General features: G+C 51.9%; 1 protein-coding gene across 1 annotated transcript in view; it reads right to left on the bottom strand.

Moving 5' to 3' along the window:
• Positions 1-200: 200 nt before the first annotated feature.
• Positions 201-12,460, bottom strand: part of Tnfrsf1b (TNF receptor superfamily member 1B) — a 31,903-nt gene continuing 19,643 nt past the window's right edge. Inside the window, exons 7-10 of the mRNA XM_004657374.2 lie at positions 12,038-12,115; positions 11,195-11,229; positions 5,623-5,830; positions 201-1,948 (exon numbers count right to left, since the gene is read on the bottom strand). Coding sequence (XP_004657431.2) covers positions 1,668-1,948; positions 5,623-5,830; positions 11,195-11,229; positions 12,038-12,115 — 602 coding nt within the window. The 3' untranslated portion in view covers positions 201-1,667. The remainder of the gene's footprint in view (positions 1,949-5,622; positions 5,831-11,194; positions 11,230-12,037; positions 12,116-12,460) is intronic.

Raw genomic sequence — 12,460 nt, 5'->3', positions numbered from 1 at the left:
CAGCTTGCAGGAAGTTCTCTTACTGTTCACAGGCTACAGACAGAGGGTTCTCAACAAGGATGACTCACCAAGAGGGGACACTGGATACAGTGGAACTGCTGCCCTCCAGAGACCATGACTCCATCTTCTAATACATATTTGAGGCAGGTGAGCAGGACCATGGACAAATCCCAACCCAGACAGAACCAGGGCTCAACGCATTAAACAAACAGGATGTATTTATGAGCAGGAATGCTACCCAGCATACAGTGCAAACTCTCCAAAGTCTTGAGATCAACACAGCAAGGGAACCGAGGCCACACCCAGAAGCGTCTTTTCAATTCCTGGCTCTGCTCTTCGGGGCCAAGGATGGGCCACCAGGGGGCAGACATGTTCCATCACCTCGCAGGATCCCCATGCTAGCCGACCTGGACAGTCCTGGCAGGCCAACATCTCCATTCCAGGGCACAAAGCCCTTCGTGTCTCCGTGGTAATGGCTGAGCTCTTCTACCCTCCAAGTCCAATTGAATTTATCAATGTGGGATCCAAGTAATTGAGACCTTTCAAGAAGTCCCCCAGAACCGCTTTGTTCCAAAACTGGGTATGTTAGGGAAGCAGGTTGATGTCTCTAAATGAGATAATCTATATGCAGAATAGCTGGCTTCAGCTGCCTCAGGGCTGGCCACCCAATTCATCACATATCTAATGTGCATACTCACAACACCACACACACACACACACACACACACCTGGCTATAAGCTTCTCACAGCCACTCAAGATTGCAATGAATACAGTACCATGTGGCTCCCCAGCCCCCTGGGGACAAAGGGAGTTATGGGAAAAGGGAGCGCACCCCTCAGCAGGCTGAAGGGTGGTCCAAGCTGAGGTAGGAAAAGACGGACACCTGCAGGGGCCTGGAAAGTCTCCAGTCCCTGAAATTCCCTGATAGAAAGAAGGCATGGCTTTGGGGTGGCTCTGCAGATAGCCAGGAGGAGAAACTGGAGTCCTTTCTGAATATGCTGGAGTGAAGGTCAAAGGCAGGTTACAAATCACACATGAAGGCCGGTTGTGCAGTCTGTTCACTGCAGGGCACTTAACTTTTTGTGTGTGGTGCTGGGGATCGAACCCAGAGCATACTAACTAAGCACACACTTTATCACTAGGCTGCCCCCACCGCCTGCATCACTGAGCCCTGGCCCTGAAGGAACCCAGCCCCTTACTGGGCTGCCAGCTTTCCCTAGCCTCTTGGACCAGCCTGTGGTCTCAGCATTCAGGCTGAAGGCAGCACTGTCCTCACTCTAGGCATGACTCCTCCCCAGCAGGCCCCTCAGAAGAGGAAGACGCTAGGGGCCTCGGGGGAATCATGCCAGAAAATGCACCAGCATGGGCTCCAAAAGCTAGGCTCGTGGGTCGCAGGGGGGTGAGGAGCCATTCTGGCCGCTCCACAGGGCAATGCCCAGCTGGCCTTCTCAAGACGGGACACATAGCAGTAGAAGTTTCCACCACGGCTACTGCCTCGAGCCTTGCCCAGCCCGCAACCACAGGGAGGCCGGTGCTGTGGAACTCGGCCCAGAAACAGTCGCAAAGTTCTGGGAGGGGGGGACCTAGAAGGACTCGGGACCCCAGTGCAGGGTTGCTCTGCTAGGGGTCAGCCTACTTCGCCTGTGACGTGGCCACACCAGCTTGGTTAACTCGGCTTCATGCCAGCATCGGGCACGCCAAGGGGCAGGGCCTTCTCCTCGTGGCTCTGCGGCAGAGTCTCTGGGATCTCCAGGTGAGACTGGGAGGGGCACTCCTCCTGGGAGAAGGGGACCTGCTCGTCGCTCGGGCAGCCTGAGGGGTTGGTGTGCGCGTTCCCCACTGTGGCACTGGCTTGGGAGGCACACTGCGAGCTGTGGTCAGAGCTGCTGCACACACTTACAATGCACGTCACGTTCACGTAGGGCCCCTGGTGGCCGGGGGAGGAATCTGTGAAGTACAAGATGGGAACGGGTGTCAGTCTGGAGGTCTTGGAAGAGGGGTGACTTTCTTTGCAGCCTGCCTCCCTCCCATCCCAGAGGCCGACAGAGACCTGTGAGAAAGAGCAGTCTACCAGGAACCAAGAGACCAGAGAGTCTAGCCTATCTCTACTATGGGACAAGTCACTTAACTTCATGTGCCTCAGTTTCCTCATCACCTAGCTGTCCGTTGAACTAAAGCAGACAAAAGTGCTCCAAGGGGCCCAGGGAGATAGGTGGCTCAGCAGTTGAAGGCACTTGTTTGCAAAGCCCATTGGTACAGCTTCAATTGCCCAGTACACACATAAAGCTGGGTGTACAAAGTGGTACTTTTTTTTTTTTTTTCCAAGGTAGGGTCTCACTCTAGCTCAGGCTGACCTGGAATTCACTATGTAGTCTCAGAGTGGTCTTGAACTCACGGCGATCCTCCTACCTCTGCCTTCCAAGTGCTGGGATTAAAGGTGTGCACCACCACGCCCAGTTTCCCTGGAATGCTTTAAAAAATTGTTTTTGCAATCCCAGCACTCAAAAAACAAAAACAATGGGGCTGTAGAGATGGCTTAGTGGTTAAGGCACTTGCATACAAAGCCAAAGGACCCAGGTTCAACTCCCCAGTACCCACATAAGCCAAATATACAAGGCAGTGCATGTATCTGGAGCTCATTAGCAGTGGCTGCAGGCCCTGTCACGTGTATTCTCTCTCTCTCCCCCCTGCCTATTTCTCTTTCTCTCAAATAAATAAGGAAAAATAAAATATTTTTTAAAAAGTAGAAGAAATAGGAGAGAAGCAGAGGGCAGAAAGGCAGGCATGCTCAAGGGCTGAGGGGGGCAGCCACAGAGGGCCACCAAGAAAGATGTGTAGCTCAGAACTCGGAAAGATGAATCCAAGCTTGGATTTGGGCACATGCTTTCACTCAGCAAACACTGAGGACCAACTGCTCTGCTCCAGGGCAGGTCCAGGGAGTTCTCTGGCTGGAGTGAGTGGCTCTGACAATCAACCCTTTGAGGCTGGGGGCTGACCTGGGAAACAGAAGCAGCTCCTGTGGGCAGGTAGGTGGCAGGGGCATTGCAGGCTGAGAGTGGCATGGGTACAGGCAAGTGCAGGGCACAGAAGTTGCAGCGCCACGGGTATAGCTGCCAATCCTCTGATAGGTGCCAGTGTAGGAACAATGCCATAATTTCTCACCAGCCTGCCAAGGAGGTGCCATGGCTCATCTCCAGCTAAACAAACCCAGGTTCTGTGCAGTTAAGAAGCCTACTCAGATTCTCATGGCCTCAGAGTGGCTCTGGGTCAGTGACCAAGTTCATGGTCACTTCCTGTTGTCCCATTGGTCAGTGCTGCTGGGTGAGTGGGACATGGGTCAGTAGGCCCAACCTTTCCACTACAAAACAAACTCAAGGAAGCCCAGGGTTCTAATAGACACCACCAAGGACTCACTCCCATGTGGACACTAGAGATGCCAACTGGGAGGGGACATCAGGTCTAAGGCAAATGCAGACTGAGCAAATAGGACAGAGTCTCACAATCCTGGTGCCTCTGACCCAAAGGGACCTGCCATGGGCTACAGTGAGTAAACACCAGAGACATTTCTTCATCTCTCAATCCCAGGGCTCGAGAGCTCAACAGCCCACAAGTGACTCCCTGCTCTTCTGTCTACTAGCTATGTGTCTTTGAATAAGCTGATTGACCTCTCTGGGCCTCAGTTTCCTCATCTGTGAAATGGGATGAAAATGACAACTATCTCTTACCACTGGAGTGCAGGTTGATTTCATATAGGCAGAACACTTGGAATAATGCCCAGTGCACAGCAGCCCCTCGGGAAGTATGAATAACCAGACCCTCGCTGGGCTAGGGAGTTGGGCATGAATGGGAGGCTCTGGGTTTACCTGGAACTGTACAACCCAGTGAGAATATGGGAGGAGACTGATAAGCCTATGGAAGGGAGGCAGGTTTTTGGGGAACCCTGAGGAGTAATCAGGCCAGGCAAGGGTGATAGATAGATAGTTAGATAGATAGATAGATAGATAGATAGATAGATAGATAGATAGATAGATAGATAGAGTGGAGAGGGGTTTAGGAAAACTCCCCATCTGGACGTAAGGGCTTTGGAAGACAAAGTGGGAGTTTTCAGTGAGGCAATGACCAGACCAGCATGGGCTGAGGTGTGAAGGAGCCTAGAAGTTCTGGATGGCTCTAGTGAACAAACAAGTAGCCAAGATGGACCCTATGGGACTGTTGTGCAGGGAAGGCAAGGATGCACATGAATCCGATTCCAGCCAGGCGTGTTGGCGCATGCCTTGAATCCCAGCACTCGGGAGGCAGAGGTAGGAGGATTGCCATGAGTTTGAGGCCACCCTGAGAATACAGAGTGAATTCCAGGTCAGCCTGGGCTACAGTGAACCCCTACCTCAAACACTCCCCCCCCCAAAAAAAAGAACCAAATTTAGAGTGGTTTGACTTAAGATTTTCTAACTTGGGGTTTGGTCAGGTGGCTCAGCAGTTCAAAACACTTGCTTGCAAAGCTTGCTGGCTTGGGTCTGATTCCCCACTACCCACAGAAAGCCATATGCACAATGTGGCACATGCATCTGGAGTTCATTTGCAACAGCAAGACACTCTGGTGTGCCCCATATTCTCTCTCTCTCAAAAATAGTTTTTTATTTGTTTTATTCATTTATTTGAGAGTGACAGACAGAGAGAGAGGCAGATAGAGAGAGAGAGAATGGGCGCGCCAGGGCCTCCAGCCATTGCAAACAAACTCCAGACACCTCCTTGTGCATCTGGCTAACGTGGGTTCTGGGGAATCGAGTCTCAAACTGGGGTCCTTAGGCTTCAGAGACAAGTGTTTAACCATTAAGCCATCTCTCCAGCCCCCTCAAAAATATTTTTTAAAGCCAGGCGTGGTGGTGCACGCCTTTAATCCTAGTGCTTGGGAGGCAGAGGTAGGAGGATTGCTGTGAGTTCAAGGCTACCCCGAGACTACATAGTGAATTCCAGGTCAGCCTGAGCTAGAGTGAAACCCTACCTCAAAAAGCAAAAACAAAACAAACAAACAAACAAACAAATAATATATATATATATGCATATATATGTATTTCTTTTTTAATAAAATTATTATTTTTTTAATAAGTTTTTTTGTTTCTTTTTATTTATTTATTTGAGAGCGACAGACAGACGGAGAGAAAGAGGCAGATAGAGAGAATGGGTGCACCAGGGTCTCCAGCCACTGCAAACAAACGCCAGACACATGCACCCCCTTGTGCATCTGGCTAATGTGGGTCCTGGGGAATCGAGCCTTGAACCGGCGTCCTTAGGCTTCACAGGCAAGCGCTTAACCGCTAAGCCATCTCTCCAGCCCAATAAAATTATTTTTTAAAAGATGTTGTAACTTGACACTGGTGGGAATGTGCTACATATGCCACAGAAGCCGTATTTAGTACTTTTCCAGGGCTAGTCACATGTAGTTGGATCCTCTCTGGTGATGTTGGAACGAGGCCTGGACTCCCAATCACGTGATGGCTGGGAGAACCAACACAGCCCTGCGGTGTGCCGCACTAAGCCCCAGTGTGTTCAGGGCATTTTCCACTTGGGATACATGTCCCCTGTTCTGAGGGGTCTGGGGCCAGCAGGCTCCTGCATCTTACCTGAGCTCCTAGAGCCACCAGCCCAGGACCCTCTGGCCTCTTCCTCCTCCGCGGCCGGGGTCTGAGGCTGGCTCCTGGGAGGTGCCCTCCTGCCCGTGGCGCTGGCCGAACTCTCCAAGGAGCTGCTGCTGGAGCTGGGCGCTGTGGTCAGCAGGTGCTGCTGCTCCAGGCCCGGCGCGTCCCCGGACTTCTCAGCGGGCAAGTGAGGCTAGGAGGAGAAGGAAGAGTGTCACCTCACCTGGCGCCTCTGCCCCCCTTGCCACCATCACACCCCTGCCTCTGCCCACGTTGTGCGCTCGTTCCACGTGCAGTGATTCTGGGGAGGTGCAATGCCCTGAGGTTGCGGTGGGCGGCACGAGCTGCCCAACGTGGCCTGCTCACCCGGAAGTCTCAGAGGTCGGGTGAAGTTTTTACCCTCATTCTGCATAATGAAAGCACCTGGAGTGAAGCTCAGTCATAAGCGCAGGGAGATGTGACCCAGCTGAGTGGTGAAGAGCTGACAACCTAAGTGTGAGTCATGACTCCACCGCTCACCCACTGGGTGTGTGACCTTGGGTGAGCTACCTCACCTCTGGGCCTCCAGGTTTTCATGTATAAAATAAGAACAACGACTGGCCTGGAGAGATGGCTCAGCGGTTAAGTGCCTGCCTGTGAAGCCTAAGGACCCCGGTTTGAGGCTCGCTTCCCCAGTACCCATGTTAGCCAGATACACGAGGGGGCGCATGCATCTGGAGTTTGTTTGCAGTGGCTGGAGGCCCTGGTGTGCCCATTCTCTCTATATATCTGCCTCTTTCTCTCTGTCACTCCCAAATAAATAAATAACAATAAACAAAAAATAAAAAGAATAATGACAATGTCATCAGCTGGTAAGACTAAGCAGCCGTGTGTTCTCAAGGGCCGAGAACAGGCCTTGCTGTGTGGTAAGTCCCACACACGACTTTGTTAACAAGACATAGACCAAGGACTGCACGTGGGCTACCCGTAGCTGGTGCTTATCTTGGTATAGCCCCTGAGCTAAGAATGGGTCTCAGGTTGTTTCTGTTTGTTTGTTTTGTTTTGTTTTTGAAGGCAAAGTCTCACTGTGGCCCAGGCTGGCCTGAAATTCACTTTGTTTCAGGCTGGCCTTGAATTCAGTAATCCTTCTACCTCAGCTTCCCAAGTGCTTGCTGGGATTAAAGGCAAGTGCCACCATGCCCAGCTAGAGTATCAGAACTTTGCTGTTTCCTTGGATGTAAGTATTTATAAGACAGAGGCAGATAGAGAGAATGAGTGCACAGGGTCTTTAGCCACTGCAAATAAACTCCAGACACATGCACCACCACACATACCTGGCTTTACGTGGGTACTGGGGAATCAAACCTTGAGTCCTCAGGCTTTGAGGCAAGTGCCTTAACCGCTGAGTCATTTCTCCAGTCCCAGGTTTCATGTTTTTTTTTTTTTTTTTTTTTTTTTTTTTTTGTTTTTTTGTTTTTTCCTTTTTGTCTGTTTGTTTTTGAGGTAGTGTCTCAACTCTGTATCACAGCCTGGCCTCGAAGTCACAGAGATCCTCCTGCCTCCGCCTCCCAAGTGCTGGGATCAAAGGCATGTGCCACCATGCCCAGTTGGCTTCATGTTTTAAATGGTTCTAATTATTGTTTATTTATTTTTGGTTTTTCGAGGTAAGGTCCTGCTCTGGCCCAGGCTGACCTGGAATTCAGTATGTAGGCTCAGGGTGGCCTTGAACTCATGGTGATCCTCCTACCTCCGCCTCCCAAGTGCTGGAATTATAGGAGTAGGTCACCATGCCCAGCTCAGTTATTTTATTTTTTTTTAATAACATTTCAGAGCTGGAGAGATAGCTTAGCAGTTAAGGCATTTGCCTGCGAAGCCTAAGGACCCAGGTTCGATTCTCCTGGTCCCCTGTAAGCCAGATGCACAAGGTGGCACATGCATCTGGAGTTCGTTTGCAGTGGCTAGAGTCCCTGGTGTGCCCTTTCTCTCTCTCTCTTTCTCTCCCTCTCTCTGTCTCTATTAAATAAAAAAATCTTTTAAAAAATAACATTTCACAAAACATGATGTAAATGCAAATCTAAGATAAGTAAATGTGGTGGAATCCAGTCACTGTGGCTTTCCAGCTAAAGGCCGGACTGAGTAGCTGTCAGTGACCAGATGCTGGTCCTCAACGTCTAACAATTTAAAATTTTTATTTTATTTTATTTATTTGAGAGCAGAGAGAGAGAGAGAGAGAGAGTGAGTATAGGTGTGCCAGGGCCTCTTGCCACTGCAAACAAATGCCCCTTTGTGCATCTGACTTTATGTGAATGCTGAGAAATTGAACCTGGCCTGACAGGCTTTGCAAGCAGGCATCTTTAACCACTGAGCCATCTCCCCGGCTTCACCGAACACTTTATTTATTTAGACAGGGTCTCGTGTATCCCAGGCTGGCCTCAAACTTACTATGTAGTTGAGGATAAGCCTGCCTCCACCTTCCCAGTGCTGGGATCACAGGTGTGTACCATGTTTGTTTATGGGATGCCTGGGAATCAAACCAAAGACTTTGTGGGTGCTAAGCAGCACTCTACAAACAGAGCCACACCCCAGCCCCCAAACCCAACACTTGTCCTCTTTGTTCCTTCTCAGAGGTGTTCTCATCCGACCTTTGTGTTCAGTGAATCAACCCAGTGTTCAGAGTCCTTTCCTGTCACACCCTCAACTGGCTGTCCCGTCCCCTCTTTCCACTATGCACGTGAGGGTGCTCTGTGACTTCCCCCACGTCTCTTCCTACAGGAGAATAACAACAAAACCCTAGGTGACAGGAGTGCTCGCCAGTGCCAAGACATCTGTGGGGACTTCCAGCAGCCCCGCGCTCTCCTTGCTGGGCAGATGTGAAAACTGAAACTCGGAGAGGTTGAGTTACTTGTCTCGGGTCACAGCGAGGTCACAGTACAGCTGGGGTAAAACGCACTGTTCCTCGTCTGGGTGCCTAAGGTTCAGCTCTAATGACTCCGGACAAGATTCCTGCCCTTAGACACTTGTACTGTGTGTGTGTGGGGGGGGGGGGGGCGGGGGACTAGGAAATCCTGCTCCAAGGTCATTGTCTGGACAGGTGCCCAGGGCAGGGACTGGACCCCTGGACATTCTTCAGAGGGGGGCACAATGCTAGCCATGGTCTGAATGGAGGCAGGAGAGCAGCTGTTACTTCCTGAGCAGTTTCTATAGCCTCCACTTCCTGACCCTGCCCACCGTGTCTATGGCTTCGCCAGCGCCTGGGCATGTCTCATGGTTTGGTTCCTTGGGCTGGAAGGAACCTGAGCAAGCTGTCCCTGTGATATCGTGAAAGCCCAGAGAAGGTGAGACCTGGGCCCAGACTCCCACAGCTGGCCCCTGGTCACAGCAGTGAGCCCAGGCTGCGTCCTTTTGGCTCTCTGGTGAGGCCTGGTAGCCAGGCACCCCGGTTTAGAAGAGACAGAAGGCATTCCAAGTTCATGGTCTGACCTTGGCCCCTGCCCAACTCTTTTCTGTAGCTCAGCAGAAGGGAACGCAAATGTCACTTCTCACAAGCTTCAGAGACAGAAGGGACTGTTTTCTCCCGGGCTCCAGCTACTCTGCTGGTGGCTACAGCTGGCCAGACAGGATTTCCCAAAGGTCATAGCTTCCCTCCATGCCCAGCCACAAGGTGCCACTTATGACACAGATGTCATCAGAGTCCTGGGATCACACTGGGGATGTACCAGGAGGATCCTAGCTTGCTTACTGCCCACCTCAGTTCTGAACTGAGCTCAGACCAGCCTTCTGTCTGTGCACGTGAGTGTGTGCGCTGCAGGCTGAGGGTGTGTGGAGTGTGCATATGCACGTGTCTGTGCATGTAGGACCGGGTGTGCACACCCTGGAGTGGCACCGTGTGTGCTGGGTGCTGAGAAGCACTGCTAGGCCACGTCACAGGCCACATCCACCAGCTGTGCCACCTCAGGACAGTTACATATCTTCTCTGGGCCAAGTGACCTGGGCTGTAAAGTTAGGACAGCCATCTTAGCCCGTGGGTCACAGCCAGGCTCGGAGAATCAATAACACCTCAACATAGCACTGTTCGCTGTGTCCGAATGTCCCAGTGTGACACGAGGTCACATCCTTGTCCCTCTCCTCCCTTAATTCAGAGGTCTTTCCATCTACTTTGGAAAATTCCCTAAACACAGTTGGTTCGGCACCCGGCAATGTCTGCACTAGTGACTACACACGAACTCCGGTGTGCACGTGTCTGGGGGGTGGCGTGGGCGAATCACAGACTGCTTCTCTTTAAACATTCCTGCTTTCCCCAGCCCTATCCCGCCCTCAGAGCAGGCGGTGAGTCACCACCGGATCTGCCCAGTGGCTTTACTCAAGAGCATTAGGGTACCACCCTTTGGGCTTCCAGCAAGTCCCTAAGGCAGCCAGCAGAGGGGGGTCACAGACAGGGCCAAGGGCAGCAGGAAACATAGGCGGTGAACAAGCTTGGCGGGCAGGCCCTGCCAGGAGGGTTGGGTGTATTTCGAACACCTTCAAATGTGTCCAACAAAGTGGATTAAGTCCACCTGTGGGATGGTTTCAGACCCGTGACTGCCATTGCCTTGTAGGAGCCACGGGGCAGTCCGAGTCCCAGCCACCTCCGCTGTACAACGGGGAGCTGGGACATCTGGCTTACAGGGTGAGGAGTCTGGCCGCAAAAGCGGAGCACCTGGCTGGCGGGTCGGGGGTGGGGGGGGGCGGGTAGGTGGAGCTGGTGTTCATGTTCTGGGGTGCTTACACCATAGGAGGGAGCACATACCCAGAATCAGGGCATAGGGTTTCTTCCCTAGAGCCCTGTTGCCAATCACCCAGCGGGCTGTGCTGCGTGACGACACCTTCACTGGAGAACAGGAAGCGGGGCTGCTGAGTCACACCGGGAAGGGTGCAGGGCGCAAGAATGGGGAACACTCAGTGAAGCAGGGCCGAGGGCACACCTGCTGTGTGTGTGTCCCCGGCAGCAACGGCCACAGATTGAAAGCTGGGGAAAGGAAGGTGCGGGGAAGAAGCCACGTGGTCCTCATTGAAATGCTATGGGGCTGGCCGAAGAGCATCGGGCTGGGAGTCCAGAGATGATGCTGCGAGACCTTGGGCAAGTCACTGCATCCCTCTGGACCTATTGTTTTTTTTTTTTTCTTCTTCTTCTTCAAAGTAGGGTCTTGTTCTAGCCCAAGCCGGCCTAGAAGTCACTACATAGTCTCAGGCTGGCCTCCTCCCTCTGCCTCCTGAGTGCTGGGATTAAAGGCATGTGCCACCACGCCCAGCTGGACCTATTTTTGACAGCGTCACTAGGACATTGCCAGTCTGTCCAATGTCAAAAGCCCAGGAGAAACTCAGCATGGGGCACCTTCTTTTGAGACGTAGCTCAAGTTGATCTCAAACTATGTATGTAAAATGAGGGTGACCTTGAATTTGTGATCTTCCCACGGCCACATCCTGAGTACTGGTGTTATAGGTGTGACCCACCATCCTGGTGAGAATCCACTGCTTTTCTGACAGCCTAGACCTGAAGAAAGGGACCAGGGGAGGAAGAGGAGGACAGAGGGACACTTACCACCTTGGCTTCTCTTTGTAGGCAGAAGGGCTTCTCTAAGAGACAAAAGAGGGAAAGAATTAAGGAGGGAGTAGAACTTCCTTGGTGTATCTATTCTCTTAAAATATTTTATTTATTTATTTATTTGCAAGGAAAGACAGAGAGAGAATGGGCACAACAGGGACTCTAGCCACTGCAAGTGAACCCAGACACATGTGCCATTTTGTGCTTCTGGATTTACATGGGTACTGGGAATTAAATCGAAGTCATTAAGTTTTGCAGGCAAGCACCTTAACTGCTGAGCAATCTCTTCAGCCCCTTGGCATCTCTATTCTAGGACAGTGTGGGCAAGGACAGTGTTAGTGGGATTAGCATAGGCCCTTGACAAATAAGGACTACAGAAGAGGACCCCCATCCTCAGCTACTGCCCTCTACCACCCCCCCCCTCGCCCCATACACCAGTCTGGACTCTGGACTCCTCTCTTTCTGTCTTTCTTTGTTTTTTTTGTTTGTTTGTTTTTGTTTTTTTGTTTGTTTGTTTGTTTTTTGAGGTAGGGTCTCACTCTGGCCCAGGATGCCAGCCTTCTCTTTTATCCTGCCCTCCCTCAGGGTCCCCTCTTTTCTACTAACCCTACCCATCCACATGGATGGGACCCTGAGCTCCCAGAATCCCTACTGGCTGGGATAACCCAACCCCACCTTGGCTTCTAGAACCAGGTTAGCGGAAGTGCACGCTGCCCCGGATTCTCAAATCCTGCAGACTGTGGCTTCCAGAAACATCTTAGCCTAGTGCGGTGCAGTGTCCCATGCAGGCACCCTGCAAAGCTTGTCAGACATGGAGGCAAGGAAGGAGCGGGGCCTTACCTCTCTTATGGGCCAGGATGATGCAGTTCACCACTCCTATCAGCAGCAGACTCAGGGTTGTCACCCCCGCAATCACTCCTAGGAACAAGAGACGTGCTCAGAAACAAAGGGGCCAGGGCCATCTGTGTCCCAAAGTGGCCAGGGTTGTTGCCAGAAGGAAGCAGAATAGGCGCAAGGTTCTTGACTCTGAGGATGAATCAGAACACACCTCTGGGCCACACGCAGCCCAAGGGCCGCTAGCCTACGGCCTCCAACCCGGTGCCACTGTGATCTCAGGAGAGCCAGTGGTGCCATTCAGCCAGCCCAAGATCTTATGAGCTAAATGGGTTCATCAGAACCAGCAATCAGGAGCCATGGCCACATTCAGGAAGCTCGCTGACTTTGTCACCCCACCCAGGGATTCCCTAAACAGCATCAGGCCTT

Source organism: Jaculus jaculus, chromosome 5, assembly GCF_020740685.1.
Source record: "Jaculus jaculus isolate mJacJac1 chromosome 5, mJacJac1.mat.Y.cur, whole genome shotgun sequence".
NCBI lineage: Eukaryota > Metazoa > Chordata > Mammalia > Rodentia > Dipodidae > Jaculus > Jaculus jaculus.
The sequence above is the reverse complement of the archived record's forward strand: the minus strand, read 5'-3'. Positions and strand labels throughout refer to the sequence as shown.